This window comes from Lutra lutra, chromosome 14 (genome assembly GCF_902655055.1).
Source record: "Lutra lutra chromosome 14, mLutLut1.2, whole genome shotgun sequence".
NCBI lineage: Eukaryota > Metazoa > Chordata > Mammalia > Carnivora > Mustelidae > Lutra > Lutra lutra.
In genome coordinates this window covers 23,965,074-23,985,084 of record NC_062291.1, presented here as the reverse complement: position 1 = coordinate 23,985,084, position 20,011 = coordinate 23,965,074, and the positions used below count along the sequence as shown (strand labels likewise).

General features: G+C 42.5%; 1 protein-coding gene across 20 annotated transcripts in view; it reads left to right on the top strand.

Moving 5' to 3' along the window:
- RHOBTB1 (Rho related BTB domain containing 1) overlaps window positions 1-20,011 on the top strand; it is a 122,513-nt gene that overhangs the window by 85,591 nt on the left and 16,911 nt on the right. For 18 of the 20 annotated variants that reach the window (XM_047701907.1, XM_047701893.1, XM_047701904.1 and 15 more), the window contains one exon: window positions 18,024-18,209. In XM_047701907.1, coding sequence (XP_047557863.1) covers window positions 18,024-18,209 — 186 coding nt within the window. Of the gene's footprint in view, window positions 1-142; window positions 285-12,718; window positions 12,777-18,023; window positions 18,210-20,011 lie in introns of those variants that run through there. The other 2 variants (XM_047701909.1, XM_047701910.1) reach the window with 2 other exon arrangements.

Genomic DNA, 20,011 nt, shown 5'->3' with positions numbered 1-20,011 from the left:
TGAACACAATTTCCTTTCTGAAACCTGCAGCTGCTTCATAGATCAACAAAAGCCACAACACATGGCCTTGAAATGTGTTGGGTTCTGCACCGTGTTTAAGGAAAAAGGAAAAAAAAAAAAAGGTATTGTCTTCTGATGTCAAGAAAAACAGTCTGCCTTGACACTAGGTCCCTCCCAGGACGTCCCTCGTTGAAAATAACCAGTGTTGGCTAAACTGTGACGATTTCTAGAGGATTCTGGTGTGCTCTGGCCCTGGGCTGCTTTGATTGCTGTTTTCCTGAGTGGTACGTTATTTACCTTTTGCTAGACTGTTTTAAGTTATTTTAGCACTTGGCCACCCCACTTCAAAAGGTCTCTTTGGTCTTTTCATAACCATATTAGCAGAGTCTGGTGTTATTTGCTTTGGGCTTTGTTATTCAAAAAGTCTATTATTTTTATTTGAAGGTTGTTTTTTTTTTTTTAAAAGAAAGAAAAATACCTCTGAAATCCTTCACAAGGCACATTCCCAAAATGAACTGAGGCACTGATGTCTAATTTTACATTTACAAGGAAATTTACAAGGAAACATCCAGTGAAATCCCTGCAGTGAGTCTAGGACACTGATATGACAAGGAACATGGTCAAAGTGCCTGAAATATTTAGGAATTTCTTCTTGTCACCCTAACTTAAGGCCTCTCGGTGAATGTGTTAGAAGCTATCAAAATCTAGATAAGGACATTTCCTTACTCCTTAATTGTAAATTAACACATTTGATCTTAAGGTTAGAATTTAGGTGTCACGGATCCCTTGTGCCTTGTTGACACCGAATGTCATGTGACCTCACAGGACTGCATTAGGTACTCAAGGCCATGAGCTCCTCCTTGGTACTGAGATAGGCATTTCTAAAGTTACCTCTCTTTCTTCAAGCCAGTAGCTTTCTGAAGGCTCTGAACAGACTTTGACGGGCATTTATCCACATAGTCTAAAATACTGAATAAAGCTGCTGAAAGGGTCTGTCCCATCCATGAGAAGTTGTTCACACACTGAAAGACTCTGCCATTTAGACCAGTTTGTTCATGGGGACTCAGCAGGGAGGCGTATGGGAAGTAAAACACTGATTTTCAAGTCCTCTGGGTCATGAGGAGTTTTGAGGTTAGTATCCAGTGTTGTAGACACTTTCTTCTCCTTGAATTTCCTTTCTTTCTCTGGCGGTCTTGATTCTTACGGTAGTTGCCATTTAAGTTTTTGTTTTATCTAATTACCCCACACATAGAAAAAAATAATGACAAAGTACCACGTAAGTACCAGGCAGTCGGGTTTGTAATCTCTCTGGCGGTCGGCCGGCGTGACAGAATGATGGCTTTAAGCGCAGTAAGGACGGATGTAACAGATTTCTGTGGACATTTTGTACCCTCACTTCTGAAAAGCTGTCTGATAACGACGGGCCCCGTGATGAGCTTAGGGAGGTGTTTGGGTTTCCCTGCTCCGGACTGTCTCACCGGCTGGGTGGCTTTCTGCCACGTGAACTTGAGGCAGTTATGAGAACGAGTTTTAACTCAGCTGCACAGTGTAAGTCTTCTCTCTTGGTGATAGAAGGGCTGCTCCCCTGTCGTGTGAGATTTCTGCTGAGGACCGGCTGAGTGACGGCTCGCCTCCGCCTCACCTCGACAGGCATCCCCACGGGGCCTCGTCCAGCCCCGTGATGTATCAGGAGTCATTGGACAACGGGTCACGCCTGTGTTTGTTCCCTCCCAATGGAAATAAGCTGCTCTGTTACATGACTCCATCAGTTCCGACTGCATTGTTCTGCTCCCTTGTCTGTAGTGTTTGGTTCTATCAGCTCTATCCTGCTCCCCCTTTGATATGGAAACAGGAGGTATTCTTCAAGCCGAGTCTGATCCTCCGAGCGACGCAGAGGGGTTTCAGGACACGGGGTGTTTCTGGCCCAGCTCTCCATGGCTCTCAGTTTATGTGCTTGTTTGTACCTTGTGTTCCCTCTTGTCTTCTCTGAGCCTCCGCAGCCTGCAGGCTTCCTGCCGCAGACCCCACCACGGGTAAAGAACAAATCCCAGAGCTGTTCTGTCCCAGCCTCCAGCATCTTTCCATATTGCTAATTATGGGATTCCACATAGATGTGACACCAAAACAGTACATTTTGTGGGAGAGTCTGGTAGGAATAGGAGTTCCTCTTACTTGGGATAGGGTTCAGGCCACCTCATTTCATTGCTTTGCAAGAGCTGATTAATTTCTTTGTGACTTCCATTTTTAGCTTCCTATCCTTCAGGAAGGAAAAAAAAAATCCTAATTATAATTTTTGACAATCAGTTTGGTTTGCACACCTGCTTTTTGATAGATGTTTTTTACTGTGCTTGGTGTGAATGACGAATCAGTGGGATGTGATGTATTCCTTATACCTGGAAATGTATCTGGAACCTCTTTAAAATCATTCGTTTGTTTCTTGTGGTGATAGTGAGCGAAACCACTAAGGTTGCCTTAGACCTTTGCCTCTCCTTCCTAGCACCGGGGTAGTTGATAAGTTGTCCTCTCGAACATTCTCTGGCATGGACAGGCGCTGCTTGCAGTGTGAATCCTGTGGTTCAAGGTGCTGTTGGTCTGCCTACTTGAATCTGTAATTTTCCTAGCACGATGGAACTATAAGCAGAAGGTCATTAATTTTTCAACCCATTTTTTAACCAACCAGAATAATAGTTCCAATTTATCAAAGGCTTACATGTGCCAGTCTAAATGTTAGGTGCTTTGCCAACATTATTTCAGTTAATCCTTTCAGGAACCCTAGAAGGTAGAGATGATTTCCATGCTACAGCGGGGGACAGAGTTGAGTTCTTTTACTACCATAACTTGTTCAAGAGTGAGTTTCAGAAGCAGAGTCAAACCCACCTCTGCCTGACTCCTGGCCTCCACTCCTTCTTCCGTGCCAAGCTACCTCAATCTCACTATAAACAGATGCAGCTAGAACCCACCCTCACATTGATGAGCTGGGTATCTCTTTGCTCTTCCTTATTTGTTCAAAGGCTTAGAACTAGAAGAGATCTTGGGCACCTGGGTGGCTCAGTCATTAAGCGTCTGCCTTCGGCTCAGGGTCCTGGGATTGAGTCCCGAGTCAAGCTCCCTGCTCAGCAGGGAGTCTGCTTCTCCTTCCGCCTCTGTCTACCACTCTGCCTACTTAGGCGTGCTCTCTCTTTCTATCTCTCTGTGTCAAATAAATAAACAAATAAAATCTTAAAAAAAAAAAAAAAACCTCCAATCGATCTCACAGTGTCAACTGGTTGACCTCTCTGCTTCAAGAAGAGAAATCATCCACCCAAGGAAAAATATCGAGGATAGGAGTCCTTCTACTATTGAATGGAGAGGAAAGATAGCAAAGCGGCTTCAGCACCCTAGCACAGAGCACATCTGGCATCTGTCAAACCCCCTCTTGTCTGGAGTGAATGACTCCAACTCTCTCGTAGCCTTTCTTCCCACCACCTACTTTCTGTGCACTTTGGATGACCCTTTGAAGCTCTTTGCTGGATCTTTTAAAATATCAAGGACAAAATTGTACCTAGTAACCAGGACTGTGATTAACTGCTCCTTTTTGGCAAGAAGACAGACTCTTTTTAAAGGGCTGTCCCTCCACATTTTCTCCCCAGAACCGTTACAAGGATGAATGTTCACAGTTAGGTACCTGGCACGGAAAATACAGACAGGGAGGTTGGGCTCTGCCTTTCCACAGGACGTCTGGGCCCCCTGCCCCTCTCCTGTAGTCACACCACACATAAATAATTACCAATTTTATTGTTTCCTTTCCTCGAAAACCTCCACCATTGATCTGACTCAGGATCAAATAACCTTCAGACACATCCTAAAGCCTATGAAGCTGGAAGTTAGGGATAAACAGCAGCGAGGCTTCCTGTGAGCCAGGCCTGTGCCCAATGCTCTACCACTTCATTCTCGTGGTGACCCTGCAAAGTAGGCTCATTTCACAGTTGAGCAAACAGGCGCAGAATGGGGCCAAGGTCAGTCAGCAAGGCAAGAGTAGGCTGGAACTTTTCCTGTGAGTTCTGCCTGACTCCAGAGCCCGCATCTTCCCTCTCCACCGTGCTGTGCCTGGAAATGGTGACTGAGGACCAACTTATCTTAAGGGCACTCCTAGTCCAGGCTGATGTTTATGCTGCTCTGTGTGGACAGGGAAGACCAGCCTTCTCCCATCTACCACCAGCTCTAATAGGCCATTGTGCCTCTTCAGTTCTTTAATACGTAAGCTTATTTCCTTAAATAGCTGAACATGAGTGATCTCACTTTCAGTAAACATGGTACATCCAAGTGAGCTTTTTGAAAGGGAGGAGCAGCCCTGGGCACTTTGGACGGCATGCTCTCCCCTAAAAATTTTACTAATGTACCCAGAACCTTGCCCTTACACTCCACAGTTTCTGGGCGTATTTTCTGTTCAGCCGGAACTCACTGATTAATACAGATTATTCTTTCACACTGATTCTTCTCAAATGTCAGTTCCTGTGAGAGGTACGGTACGTGTTTTAGATGACAGCATTAATCAGAGCCATGGTCTGTGTGTGTCTGTTCAGGTAAGATAGGTCTGGTTTCACAGTGAAGGCACATGAAATCAGATACACCATGAATACCTCCCGTTTTGAATGCTCGGTTGAGGCTCTTTTAAAAATTCAGGACTATGGGTGACCAGTGTTTATGTCTTTGTCTAGGATTGGCTGTACTTGTGGTTAATGGCAAGAGGAAAAGTAGGAAGCATCTAATGTGTCTAGAAAGAGTGCTTTGAATTAGCTCTTCTTGTCCACGGCAGGTTATAAACGCTGGGCCAGAAGTAACATTCAGACAATGATTTCAGCCTGTTGGACCGTGAAATCTATCAAGTGGAGTTGGGCCTGGGCTAAGACTAAGCTGAGGCAATAAAGCACTCACCTTGGGCATAAAATATAAATAGTAATAACTTTTAAAAGATAGGATCCCTGATTTTTTTTAATTTTTTATTTTTTTATTAACATAATGTATTATTAGCCCCAGGGGTACAGTTCTGTGACCTGATTTTTTTTTCCTTTCTTTCTTTTTTTTTTTAAGATTTTATTTATTTATTTGACAGACAGAGATCACAAGTAGGCAGAGAGGCAGGCAGAGAGAGAGGGGGAAGCAGACTCCCTGCTGAGCAGAGAGCCTAATGCAGGGCTCGATCCCAGGACCCTAGGACCATGACCCAAGCCAAAGGCAGAGTCTTTAACCCACTGAGCCATGCAGGTGCCCCCCCACTTTTTTTTTCTTTCAATCTTAGTAGGGTTCAGCATGGCACTATTACTGGTCCTGAATTTATTTAAAGTTTTGATACTTTATTCACCCATGGTGGGGTTTTTTTGCTTTATTTATTTTTTTTTTTAAATAAAGCAGGCCATCTGGATTACAGAGTTTTTTGGTACCTCATTGAATTTTGCATCTGAGATAAAAGCGTCCTTCTCACTCTCAAGATCCTCTTCATCTGAGTCCTGGCCCGGATGGTAGACTTGAGACACAGGCAGCAAAGCAGCAAGAGGAGTAAAGTTCACAATGTGTATACTATATGGAAAAGTAACCCAAACCACACTTCTAAATGTGGGCACCAAAGGATCTGGGGAAGCTGTTGCAACCTCTGTCCTAAAGCTATTTAGTCCTGTGTACTGCTGTGGCCTAAAGAACTAAGATTTGCCCAGGTTATAGAAAACAGGAGAAAGGGGGCACCTGACTGGCTCAGTCGGTTAAGCATCTGACTATTCATTTCAGCTCAGGTCTTGATCTTGGGGTAGTAAGTTCAAGATTTCTGTGGGTATGGGTGTTCCACAGCTCCTACTGAAAGAAAGAAAGAAAGAGAGGAAGGAAGAAAGAGAGGAAGGAAGGAAAGAAAGGAGAGAGAGAGAGGGAAAGAAAGAAAAGAGAGAGAAAGAGAAAAGAGAGGGAGAGAGGAAGAGAGGAAGGAAGAAAGAAAGAAGGAAAAATAGAATGACTTGGAAGAACAGCTAGCTGGACCAAGGATCAAGAATAGTTCCCAGGAGGTCGGACTAAACTGCAGGTTTGAGCAGGCCTGCCCATGCTGGTTGTTCCCATGTCAGAGTTCTAGGAGAGGTAAATCAGCAAATTTTAGCAGGTCCCTGGATGATTATAAAGCAGGTGGTCCTCAAGCCATGCTTTGTTACACACTGCCATGGAATCACGATTATCGTGCTCTTTACTGAACCTCAGCCAAAAGGGAACAATCTCTTAAAGATTAGAGACAGAGCTTTCGAGTGAAGGAAACCAGGGAAAAGAGCACATACTGTGTGATTCCATTTCTGTAACATTCTGGAAAATGCAATCCATGGTGACAGTAGACCACTGGTTGCCTAGAAAAGAAGAGGAAGGGGGAGGGATGGATTATAAAGGGACACAAGGAAACTTTGGAGGTGGTGGAAATGTTTGTTATTTTGATTGGGATGAGAGTATTGAGTACATATGTATGTCAGAACTAGTCAAACAGAACCCTTTAAGTCTGCAAAGTTTATTGTATTTAAATTATATCTCAAATATTTTTAAATAAAAATATTTTTATGGATAGTCTAATCTATGAAATGTGAGGAAATGTGCATGGTAGACAATATATGTTTTCATTATTTATAGAACTTAAAGTTAATTCACATTGAGAATACAGATCATTTGTGTGAACTTAAGGGGGAAAAATGGGACCAAATCCTGAATAGATGACTGTGAGAAACGGGATGGTTCTAGAATCTCAAAGCTCAGCAATGGAACACTATCAAATTTTCCCCAAATCATGCTGACTCCCTTTTCCCAGAGATAAGCCCTCAGGCATGTGGATCAGTCTGACCAAGGGGCCTGTGTCTTTGGCTGTGGTTCTGTTTGTATCTTTTTCTAAGAAGATACATTGGCTGAGGTACTCTGTGATAACCTAATAGAGGACTTCGCATTCTCCATTTCTCACTCAAATAATAACAATGTAGGCTTTTGTTCTTGGTTCCTTCCGGAACTGGGGAGGGCAGTGATAACCTGTGGGAGTATACCAATGACCTTGTCCCTTTCGGACTCAGTCACCCTGGCTGAGGATTGGGTGCAGAGGTGGGCAAGGAGTGTCCTTCCCCTGGGTGAGGTCGCTGCCCATTTGGTTGGGAGGCGCCACCCCTTTTTGTTTCTCTGGACCGAGGCCCAGCCTGCCTGCCTAGGCTCATCTCTTGCTCCAGACATAACAATATTTGCTGTTCTGTGTTCTCTGTGGCCAGTTGACCCACAAACGTGCATTATATCCACCTAGAAATCACACCCCTGCTCACCTATTCTTTTTTTTTTTTTAAGATTTTATTTATTTATTTGACAGAGATCACAAGTAGGCAGAGAGGCAGGCAAAGAGAGAGAGAGGAGGAAGCAGGCTCCCCGCTGAGCAGAGAGCCCGATGCGGGGCTCGATCCCAGGACCCTGGGATCATGACCTGAGCCGAAGGCAGAGGCTTTAACCCACTGAGCCACCCAGGCACCCCCTACCCGCCTATTCTTTACCTAGTTAATTATCACAACTATTCTAAGAGTTTAGGACGAGAGTCACAAACTCCCACAAATCCCCTTCGTACTCTCTCCCCTTCCCTGTCCCCTCTAGAATCCAGGTGAAATGTCTCTCCTTTATGTTCCACAGGACACCCCGGCAACTCTCTAGCATAGCCATGATCATACTATCTGAAAATTGGATCCTTCATCATCATCTTCTGGTGCCCTTATGCTATGGCTCCTGGTATCTGTAAGACAGGAATTTTGTCTGTTTACTCTCTGTCTCCAGTGCTGGGGGCCTGGCACAGAGGAGGAGCTTCATAAATGTTAGTTGAATGCCTGCATGAACCTGTCAATCAGTCTTACACACGGCAGGATCTCATGAGGTATTTCCAGGGAAGCATCACTGTAACAAACTCCAAACTGTTTCACTAGGTTGAATTTTATATTTGCACTTTTTTATAGTAAGAAGCACAAATCATGGACCACGGTGAGGGTGTGATGGTGATACGGATGGAAAACTGGTGCCTAGCCTCTCCTTAATAAATTAGCAAATGAAAAGATAGGCTGTGAGGCCAGAAAAAAAAGGAGGGAGGTACACTGAGCCACCTCCCCAAAACCACATTTCCACCCCAGATTTTTAGATTTGTGAATTCTTTTCATAAGGCCTTGCTTGAGTGATTATTCTTTTTTTAAAATATTTTATTTATTTGTTTGAGAGAAAGCATGAGAGAGAGAGAAAGAGCGCAAGCACAAAGTGGGGGATGGGGAGGGAAAGTAGAGGGAGCAGGAGAAGGAGAACCCCGCTGAGCAGGGAGCCCGCGTAGGGCTCAATCCCAGCACCCTGGATTCATGACCTGAGCCGAAGGCAGGTGCTGAACTGACTAAGCCACCCAGGTGCCCTTGAATGACTTTTCTTAAACAGAAAATTGTATGTATCAATAGTAACAATTTTCCAATTGTAGGTTTCCTTTCTGAGTGTCATTTCCAAGATCTTTATAAGCATCATTTTTTAGTATATTTGTTTATTTAAATACCTTAAATCCATTTGACCAACAGTGAGGACATGAACTAGAAGAATCGAAGGTGGATTATTACTGCTTTGTGCTTATTCAAAATAAATAAACAAAAATGCATTCTGCTGAAGGCATGCAAACAATTCGAACACTTAAACATGGTGGAAATATATAGATTCTGCACCAAAACACTCAAGCCCAGGATTGCAGTGAGGCCAGATCCTCCAGCGCCCAGAAAAATGTGTCACACTCTGTACCACCCTCGGCCTGCTGTCCCCACACTGTCCTTCCTGCTCTGAACTGGTGTATCTTATATGGTGACCAGAAGACAAAGCATCAGAAAGCGGGGTTTCTTGATCCAACCGAGCCCTGACCCTAGGATGAATTTGTCCTTGGGAAACAGTATTGCCAAATGAGATAGCAACAAGGCTTGATTGATGGCTTGGGGTCACTCGTGTTCCGAGAGCTGGAAGGATGCTGGCTGCTCCCCAAACACTGTTCACAAGACTAGGAAGGACAGCCCCTCGTGGTTCAGAAAAGCGTTGATGGCCCCACAAGTTGCCATAGAAACATGACAATGAGGCCACCAAATTGGGTAAAGAGAATAAGGGACTATTAATTAATAATAAATTAATAATTATAATTAATAATTAATAAGGCATTGTTCAATATATTAATGTGTTGCGTTCTGTCTTCTTTTTACCTTTTTTCTATTACTACTTAACTGGAAGCTTGACAAGTAGGGTCAAATAATAGCTAAGTGCATTGACTTTTTATCAGTTTGTGGTGGTTTTTTTTTTAACATTTTTTTTTTAAGATTTTGTTCATTTGAGAGAGAGAGAGAGCAAGCACAAGGGGAGAGAGGCAGAAGCAGACTCTCCACTGGGCTGGGAGTCTGACGTGGGGCTGGATCCCAGGACCTGGACGTCATGACCTGAGCCGAAAGCAGACGCTTAACCATCTGAGCCACCCAGGTGCGCCCCAATTTGTGGTGTTTCTTTATTGGAATATTCTGATGAAGAAATATATTTCAGCCCATAGAGTTTTCCCTTTTAAATTAAGTGGTAAGAAGAAAGAGACTGTTGAGTAATTCTGCAGTGTCTTCAGGGGATAATTCTATCACTAGCTTTCAGCAGTTACGTTTCAATAAAGGACACGAGCTGGGAAGCCAAAAAGAAAACCTCTCTTGATGAGAATGTTCTGTCATTCTTATTAGCTGCAACGTACGAGATATATCCTTGGTGACTTCGGAACCCATAATCATGTTTGTCTGACAATAATTGGTACTGCAAAGTTTACAGGACATTTTCACAGATATTTTTCTTAATGCATTTTATCAACAATCCCATCGGTAACTTTTAATTTTGGCCATTCATTAGGTGTCCAAAATCATTCCACCAGTTTATTCTCTCCCTGGAACTCCCGTGTCCCCAGCCGAGAGAATATAGTCGGAAGGACAAAATGCTGAACTACAGAAAGATAAGGCAGATTAGCAAATTGTCTTGTCAACTTATCATCTTGGCTATCTATTTTACTGAATTTGTTTGTTTTTGTTTTTGCTTTGTGTTTTTTTGTTTTTTGTTTTTTGTTTTTTGTTTTTAAACAAGATGGTCAGGGCACCTGGGTGGCTCAGTTGGCTAAATGTCTGCCTTTGGATCAGGTCATGTTCCTGTGATCAAACCCCAAACTGGGCTCCCTGCTCAGTGGGGAGTCAGCTTCTCCCTTTGCCCCTCCCCCTGCTTGTGCTCCTCTGCACGCGCATGCGCTCTCTCTCTCTCCCCCGCTCCCTCTCTCTCAAATAACTAAATAAAATCTTAAAAAAAATAAAAAACAAGATGGGCTGTGAAATGGAGGGTGCTCCCTTCAGCCTGAATTCTGTGTTACTTACCGAAACTAACCGGCCTGTTCCTTTACACTTCCTTTGCTTCTGGAGATAATCTAATTCCATGAAGAGATCATTAATCCATTATTATCTTGGTGTTATGAAAGTATCCGATTAGGTGGGGTAAACGGATTTTTTAGATAAATTCTAATAATTAAAAAATACATATTAACTGGTTAATCTCTGCTGTATCAGAGATATCACATGGCTTTCAGCCCTGATTGTCTGAAGAAATACAATAGCTCACAAACTGTTTTCACTCTTTATCGAGACCCTAATGTATTCCTTAACTGACTTATTTGGGGCCTCACCTCATTTCCTTTAGACTTTAGGACTGTGGTCACATTTGCATCTACATCTTTTATCCTTCCATACCTATAAGGCCTTTTTTATTCGCTAAACAGTCATGGGGGGGGGGCATCTTTTGTCGCAAACAATGGTGTGGCACACAATGGGAGAGAGGAGCTAATAGGATCGGGACAGACTCTGAAGATGAAACTTTCGGTATACGGGGGAAGGACAGCGACAAATAAGTACAACTCAGTATTAGCAACGCCGAACTTCAGATGTCCATACCAGGAACAGGGAAGAGAGGACTGCTCAGGACCAGCACTCTGGCACCATTCTTGATTCCTCTTGCTCGTAATCCCACTCTCGGCCCCTGAGCAAACCCTGCCCGCTCCCCCACCCCACCCCACCCCCCACAAGTATGTACGGAACGTGACCAGTTCTCACCGCCTACAGCTGCTCCCAGGCCAAAGTCATATCATCTCTCACGTTTGTTACCTTTTCATTGGTCCCATCCTTCTGCCTTTTCACCCCCGACAGTCCCCCTCCCCTCCACCACCACCAATTAGTCAGTTCTCATTATAGCAGTGGGAAAGCCTTGTTGAAACGTAGATTATATCATGTCATTTTGCTCAAAAACCCCTAACAGTTCACCAGTTCATTCAAAGTAAGAGCCAGATACCATGAGACCCTACCTACCTCTGTCCAGCACTATCTCCAATCTCAGCTCCTGCTTCTCCCCACCCCATCCTAAGGGAGACATCCTGCCTCAGGACCTTTGCACTAGCTCTTTCCTTTTCCACAGTGTTCTCCCTCCAAACAGCAGCCTGTTAGCTCCCTCACTTCCCTCAGGTCTTTACTGATGTGTCTTCTGCTCAGTGAGGCCCTCCCTCGTTACCGCAGTCCAGAAGCATCTTCTGCTCCCTAATATTTCTGTCCCCCTTCCCTGCTATATTTCCTGTTTGGCACTTGTCACTACCCGACACACCATATAGTTTACATATTCTTCTTGCTTGTTGTCTCTGTTTTCCTCTAGAATATGTGCATGAAGATAAGCACAAGGACAGTGATTTGTGTCTTTAATTGCTGTAACCTCAATGTCTAGGAGAGTACCCGGTATATAGTATGTTATCTGTTAATGTTGTTAGAGGAGGTGATTGAATGATTGTTTATTGCTGTTGGATAACTGACTTTACAAGTCCTTGTACCTTTATTGATTCAAGGAGGATTGCTGAGAGGTCTGGGTAAACTCCCTTTCCTATTCTGGTGGAATAATCTTGCTAGTCACATTTGTTTCAAAAGAGTCAGGGAGGTTAATCCCCGAGACCTCCCATTTGGCATTGAGGCTGACATGGAGGCTTGCTTCTATCTACAACTAATCTTGCTCTCAGTAGAAAAAGTGAAGAGTATGGAAAGTTCCTCGGTCATTTAGCTTCAGGGAAAGCCGAAGAGGAATGAGAATGAGAGGTGGTATTGGGAGGGAATTTATTGCCACAATTTTACCTTCTCCTATTAAGCAAGCCTTCTTTATGTCAGTGCTTCCTGCTGTCATTGACCAGGAGTTAAATAAGATTGCTTAAACTATTTCTTCTAATAAATAACTTGTGCTTCACCCAATTTCACATGCATTCAACTTTTTCTGATGATTGTGTGAGATGTAAGAATATCCTATAGGGAGCATGGATTGCTAAGCAGAGAAAATGGGATGTTGAGTGAAAAAGAGCCCCTTTCTACTAGATGATAGCCCAGAACCTTCTATAGCAGGATCACTGTCCCCGTGATATTTGTATCATGATCGAAGAACCAACCATTTTGAAGACTCAAATTTTATCTGTCTCGGGGTTTGGTGCCGTTGGTGGGACGTTGATCTGGCTTTTCTGCCTTTAAGAGCATGCATTGTTTTGGCCTCAGTTTTGGAGGGTGGGGGTAGGCCGGTTTAAAATGTTGCTTCCTACTAAACATGCAGTTATGGGCTTGGAAGAAATAGTCGCGCATGCTAATCACTCCCAAATCTGGATATATTGCAGGGTGTTTTGACAGTTTTCCCCACATAACATCTGTACTTAAGAAGCCTCACTGCTATTGGTAAAGTATTGACTTGATTTCTCTGCTCACATCAGGGCACTGCATGGTACTGCCCTGCTCTCCCCAGATCCCCTGCCAGGCGCTCCCCTACAGACCTCTCCATCTTCCATGAGTATGAGCTTACAGAGCCATTCATCTCCCAATGGTTATGTTCACCGATCACTGACAACTCCCTCTGCATCTCATACACACCGGGCTGCTTCCCTACTAAAACTTTCCAAAGCCACGTGTGACACATTCCCTCTCTCTGCCATGCTCCCAGCTGTTTTGTGCTGTTTTGATCTGTTTGCATAGCGCTGTCAGACTATATGCATGAAAGGTGTGTTGTTGACATGAATGGTTTTGAAAATGTTTCTGTAAAGAGCCTACCTAGGTTCCAGTGGGAGAAGGAAGCTTGAAGTCCCAAAGGGGGAGGTCAGGGACTCCTACTTGAATCTTGGCCAGAAGGGGACCTGTGCGCACTGACAAAGGAAAAGAAGCCCATTAAAACGTGATCATGAGGGGCACCTGAGTGGCTCAGTGGGTTAAGCCTCTGCCTTCAGCTCAGGTCATGATCTCAGGGTCCTGGGATCGAGCCCCGCATCGGGCTCTCTGCTCAGCGGTGAGCCTGCTTCCTCCTCTCTCTGCCTGCCTCTCTGCCTACTTGCGATCTCTCTCTCTCTGTCAAATAAATAAATAAAATCTTTAAAAAAAAAAAAAAAACGTGATCATGATCTCTACCAAGATGGATATGGGAGTCTCTACTAAAAAAAAAAAGAAATGGCAGGCAGTACTGACATGTAAAGAGGTAGGGTCCTACCATAGAACAAGACTTCAAAGGTTATGTTAACAAGGGGATACTTCCAAGTGAAACTCTAAATAGAACTGTTGGTTTACTCATGGTCACCAAGTATGTGTCAGCAAGAGACAAGACCAGAACTGGCCATTGGAGAAGGGCATTTGGCTGTCCCACTCACAGCTATCTGGGGGATGAGCTGGAACCAAAGAACCTTCACAGTGGCCTATCAGATTCGCCTAAGGTTAAGCTCTTAGATAAAGGATAATTTGGGTATTTTTTTTCTTCACTTCACTTTAACCAGATAAGACAACACAAGGCCCACAGCAGCTCCTGGGCCGGACAGTCGTGGCAAGGTAGATGGGACCAGGAAAGGCGAAATGAACCAAGAAGATAAGAGCACTTCTGTGATAGAAAGGAACTTGGGAAATCCATTCTGAACAATGCAGTGTTATAGTGATTGTCTACCCATTTTCAACCACTTCTTCAAAGGATGAGTTTGGTATTTTACATTGGAAAAGCAGTTTACCTTCTGGTTGCTTCTCTGACCTTTTCCCACCATGTTTGCTATATTTCACTGTAGACATTATAAAGATAGGCCCAGGGAACTTGTATGGCCTTTTTTGTTTCAAGTCTAGCTTGAGCCGACATATGTAAGATGAACTGTTTTCAGACTTTTTTTCTTGCATCCATCGACAGAGATTGGTCCCAACTTTGCACAGACTCCTTTGACAATTTTTTACGTGCTCTCTCTGGCCCATGGTCTCCTTGAAAGATAACTGAAAAAAACATGCTGTCCTGTTTGTTTAATATCTGAAGAAAAACTGATACAATGGAGGTTGGCTTTATCAGCTCAAGCATTTTTGGATGACTCAGGCCCTCTCTGATCCCTTCCCCACCTCCCACCCTTCTCTGAAGAGAGAGTCACAATTGTTTCAACACACAGATTTACTTTGGATTCTTTTTTACTTAACTAATCAAAACATTACTCCATGGGCATTACTTGATGTTCTAGTACCGTAGTGAGACTTTTATATTAATATCTTCCCCTTAAGGAAAAGAAATTACATTTTTCTCCCCCAAAATAAACATTCCATAGGTAAGCATCTGAGACCCTGCCCTCTTAAATCCTTTGTAATCCTGGCTTTCTTTTAAAAAGCCACTTAGCTGGGTCAAAAAAAAAAAAAAAAAAAATCTAAACATCTTCCTTACCCCTTCTCGATATTCGAGTTCTGGAGTTTAGAGTTCTGTCTACTCTGTGCTTTGCTTCTGCGTTCTCAAATTCTTGTGCTTTCTATTCCAAATAGCTGTAGGACGCCATTTAAACCCTATCAGATTCTTTTTACAGCTGAAATAGGAACCCTGAGGTCATTTCTGGGCTAACCCTGCTACATAGTATGTGAGAATGTCCTCATCACACCTCCCCCTCCCAATTATTTTTAAACTCAGCCCTTCCTAGTAAAAAAAATATAGCAGAGCCACAGAAGTGGAAATGCTAGAACCTGCCTTTTTCTTTTTATCTTCCATAGGCATGGCATTTTAAAACATGAGCCTGTGTCAGACACTGAACAGTCTCCACACAGGAATGAATGTTTTGATTAAAAGTTATTTAATATCTCTAGGTCCTTGGAATCCTGCCTAAAGCTGGAGATATTCTTAGCTGCAGGTCTCGTGCCTTCCTTGACTAGATAGAAAAGCGGCTCAAAATCTAGAGGGAATACATGGCATTCTCAAAATAGTTACTTGATTGTATAGGTGTTTATATCACAGAGGATCCTGCTGTGTGAAGAGTTCGGGGTTCGAAAAGAATATTGGGCTAAGGAGGAATGTGTCAAAACAACATCTTCCCCCGTCCCTCCGTCCGTCTCCACATCCATTGATTCCCAGCCTTTCAGTTAAGGGTCAGGGTACTGCATTGTTCGGGCAGGCCTGAAGAATGGGATTCTCCATAATTGGTACATAATGTTTCCTTCACTTGCATTTGTATTGAGATCAACAAGGGTTAAACCCAAAGACACTGAAGCAAGTTGGTAGGTAAAACAGGATCTTTTTTTTTTAACTGTCATCAGTGTTCAACAATGGCAATGCAGTCTCCTAGCCCCTAAATGTGCATTAATAAAAGGAAAAAAGAAAAACTTTATTCCAAGGACACAAATAGAATTTCGATCCAGTAAGTTATTCTAGCTTCAGAGGTAGTATGGCTCTCAGTACAACCTCTTCTCTTTAACTATCATCCTTTTGAGGCAAAATATTTACAGAACATCGAATTATTTTTCCAGCTTTCCAACAGCATTTCATGCATTGAGATATTGATGTGACACAGTTAGAGGTTGGGCCCTCCGGACCTGTATTGTGTGATGGCATTAAGCGACTATCATCAAGAGATTCCATTTTTTCCAGCCCCTGAGGTCCTGTCTGTACTTGTTTACAGGTCAGCTGAATAGTAACCAGTGTGTGTTCAGTGGCTTGAGTGTTATCACGGTAACCTTGGCAACGGAGCCAGCTCTGATTTCAAAACCTCACACACTGTATCATAAAATTAGATAACAGAATTGACATTTAGCTACATGTCTGTCATATAAATTAAGCCTTGAGACTATTTCCTTTATAGCCATGTGCTTCAATATGGAAATGGGCACCAATTAGAACAATATTATGCATATATATACTCTTCCACATTTAGGTGCTGGATACATTTCCTCAATTCCTTCTCTATAATATTGAACCTCACAGAATGCCATGTTAATCTCACTGTGCCAAAATTCGTGGTGGCTTTGTTTTATGATCGGGATGAAGCTTAGAGAGGAGCTGCATCAGATATCCTATATAAATAGGATTATGAATAATAGAAAACTCAGCTCCTAAAAAATGTAAAATTCAAAGCATTCTTGGCTTTCCCGGGTACCGTTATTTATGCTGATTAGAAGTAAGGCTGTGCACAGAATATTCCACTAACTAAATCAGAATCCCAAAGACAAGACATGCTTCCCTTTCATTTATATATTTATGCATATTTTTACACATAATAATATATTTTCCAGTGTCTACGAGTCTCTGATAATATCTATTTCAAGGACATTCTAAACGTGCAGATTAATACATTCATCCACTTTGAGTCCGAGGTCCTCTTTTATAATTTGTAAATATTTTAATCTCAGGATTTTCCCCTCTGCTAGGGTCTGATGCAGTTTTTCTGGGATATAAATTTAAAGATTCAACTTATGAATTACATTTAATGTAAGCACCCTGCAGTTTTCTGCATTGCAAATGATTATTTTTAGAAATTTTATGGTTGCCTGGATATATTTGTTTGTCTTCATTGATATGTAGAGGGGAAATCTCATTAATGATTTAAAAAGAAGGTGTTTTGATTCATCGACTTGATTCTTCTCATTACATAAACAACAAAGGCAATAAATTAACATCTAATAAAATTGTAAGAGCTTATTTCTGAATTTAGCTGAAAGATAGTCTTGAATCCTTGGGCATAATTTTTCCTATTCTTTCTATTCTTCTGCCTCAGTGTTTTCAAAGTCACCATTCAGCATATTTTAACCTAGAATGATTGGTTTGTAATTCTTATTAAAATACCTTTTAGCAGCTGTCAAACACCATAATTGAACAACTGTTTTGTAAAACGGTTCTCTGGCTTCGAGAATGGTAAGTTATTATATAAAAATAGAAGATCCTTCTGTCAAAATTGACTATCAAGTACTTTTTTCCTTTCCCCACTTACCTGCTGTGTGTCATATACAACACTGGAGAAATCTGCTTCCGACATTCTCGTATTAGTCATCCACCTAACTCTTGCTGGCTTTCTGTTAAATATGACCTTCTTGCCATATCCCTAGTAAGGAGTCAAAATCCCTGCAAATTCAGGACATTTTCTTTTCAGAAACAGATAAGTGGTTGTGCTCTCTACATGTGTGCTTAAGTGGGAAGAAGGGCAGAAATCCTTCTGTGTATTTGCTGACCCTGGACTGCAAAGACTTGTTATGTTCTCAGTAATGTTTAAACTGTTTGCTTTATCTCATGGGGTTGACTCATCATCGCCTTTACGTTTAAACGGGTAAAAGGTAGTTTTTATTGTTTTATTTTATCTCGCAACTATTTCTTGTGACGAACAGAAATAGTTCCGCATGTTGTGGCTCCAGGACTGAATCGAGTTTGGGTAATCATCTGTACTATAAAATAATATCATCAGAAAATTCACGATACACAGGCGTTCCGCAGTGCGATATGACAATAAACTCAGGCTGTGTTGGTACTGGAATGTGGGGGCTTCTCAGGCTGTTTGCATGACTCCGAGACGTATTTTAATATTGTGGTTTGGTTTGGTTTGGTTTTATTGTGACATGATATGGCCTTAGATGGATTGGTGGGGGGGCGTGGTGGAGAAGGGAGGAACCATAATGATAAAAGAGAAAGAAAAGTGAGAAGGAAATACAGCTTCTTTTGTGATTTCCTTTTAGGTCTGATGTTGTGGTCCTCTGTTTTTCGATTGCTAATCCCAATTCCCTAAATCATGTGAAAACCATGTGGTATCAAGAAATCAAGCACTTTTGCCCTCGCACACCTGTTGTCCTAGTTGGCTGCCAGCTAGATCTCCGTTATGCTGATCTTGAAGCTGTTAATCGAGCCAGACGCCCTTTAGCAAGGTAAGCCAAGGGACTCCGTGTTTCGCTGTGCTGGTCAAATTAAAATTTAGAGGTAACAGATGTCTCTGCAGCCTAGGATTGCATTGGTGGTGGGACCCCATCAATCAGCTATGTGCTTTAAGTTAGCTCGTTAATTCTGACGCTTCTTGGGCTCACCATCCCCTCGTAGGTAAGGAACCCATTTTTGTAAAATGGTGAACGAGTGTTGGAAGTGAATTCTCCAACCAGTGACATGGGGTGAATAAAAGTGCCTTGAAATTTGTAAAACATTAAACAAAACATGAGCCACTCATAATAATGTCATTCTTGATATTATGATTATTATAGTAAAGTTAATGAATGTCCAGAATGATGAGCCACAGTTTCTGGTCCTAGGAATATCGGGTTCTTGCAAATACACACATCCAAGTGTTTTCAGTCTTCTCATTTTGCTCAGTCCAACCTCTGAGAATATTTCATTCCCAAAATGGCAGTGTCTAGTTTTTAAAAGTCATATGGACCTGTAGTTGCAAAACAGCAACACTGTGTTTTAAATGTCTCTAGTAGTGATGTTTTTTAAAGTGCCACAAGTTTAAAAATCCGCCTGAAGGAAGATTTGTTTGATGCTGTATAAAATGTGGAATACCAGTTTTAGGGGGAAATAAGAGTTTTAAAAAACCCATGCTCCCTCCTTAATCCCTTCATAAAAAATAATTTTATATATATATCTTATGTTTTATAACATTTGTTGCTGCAGAGCCCCAAAATGTTGATATTAATACCTTCCTCTGTTGTTTGCCTAATAGGCTAATTAGAAAAATTTTGTATAGACAGCTTTTTATACTCTCACAGCAAAAGCAAACGATGCTTTCTTTAGACAATTTCTGACATTCTTGGTGCATTTCGGATAAATTTTCATTTCATGTTGGGTTTTCACAGTTCTTCTGTTAAATGCGTGGAATAGGCATGCATGTTAGAAGCCACGTTTGGGGGGGGGGGACTCACAGTGAAAGAGAGTGCCTCTGGCATCCAGAACTTTCCGTGGGAAAGAATCGGCCAAGATAATCAGTCCTCACAACCACAGACTGGAGGAGACCAGAGGACTAGAGGAGAGTTATGGGCACTAGAGGATGCAGAGGGAATAGTCCCTTCTTTAGGGCAGCGCTGAGATTTCATGATGGAGGTGACATTTGAACCTGAGCCTTGAGGAGTGTCACCAGTTAGTAATTTTCAGGTCAGTCCTAGGAGCCAGGAGACCAAAATGCTCAGAGGAGCCAATGTTGAAGTTAATCCCCGCTTCTGCTTTCACAGCACCCTACCATTTTTCCTTGTGTTCCATCCAGGTCTTCAAATCCAAAGTCTATCTATATTTCTATACTATATTTCTCCTAAGTGCTCTGTTTCTCCTAAGACCAGCACCTGTCACGCACATGACCTTTGGTATTGAAAGCCAAATATGTACCTGGGATGATCCATTCCTAACAGTATGTCTCAGAATCAAGAGTGTGTTTGTGAAGAGTAGAACAACAAATCATATCTTGCCCACATTCCGGAATCTGTCTTTTATGTGTTATGCCATAGTCATGGCACTACTCACTTGCACTAATTCCAGAAGTTTGGCCTCCCTGGGTTTGATTAGATTATAATGGGGCCTTGTGTGCCGGCCTAAAGGCGTAGCCTGTGGTGCATGGGCTTTGTGGAACCAGAGGAAATCTTGAAAAAGAATTACAGCTGCAAGTCATACTTGTGTTAGGTAAGGATTTTTCCCGCAGCAGTGAGCACTCTGGCCTAAAAGGTGGAGAATCTGAAGACAAATAGGGAAG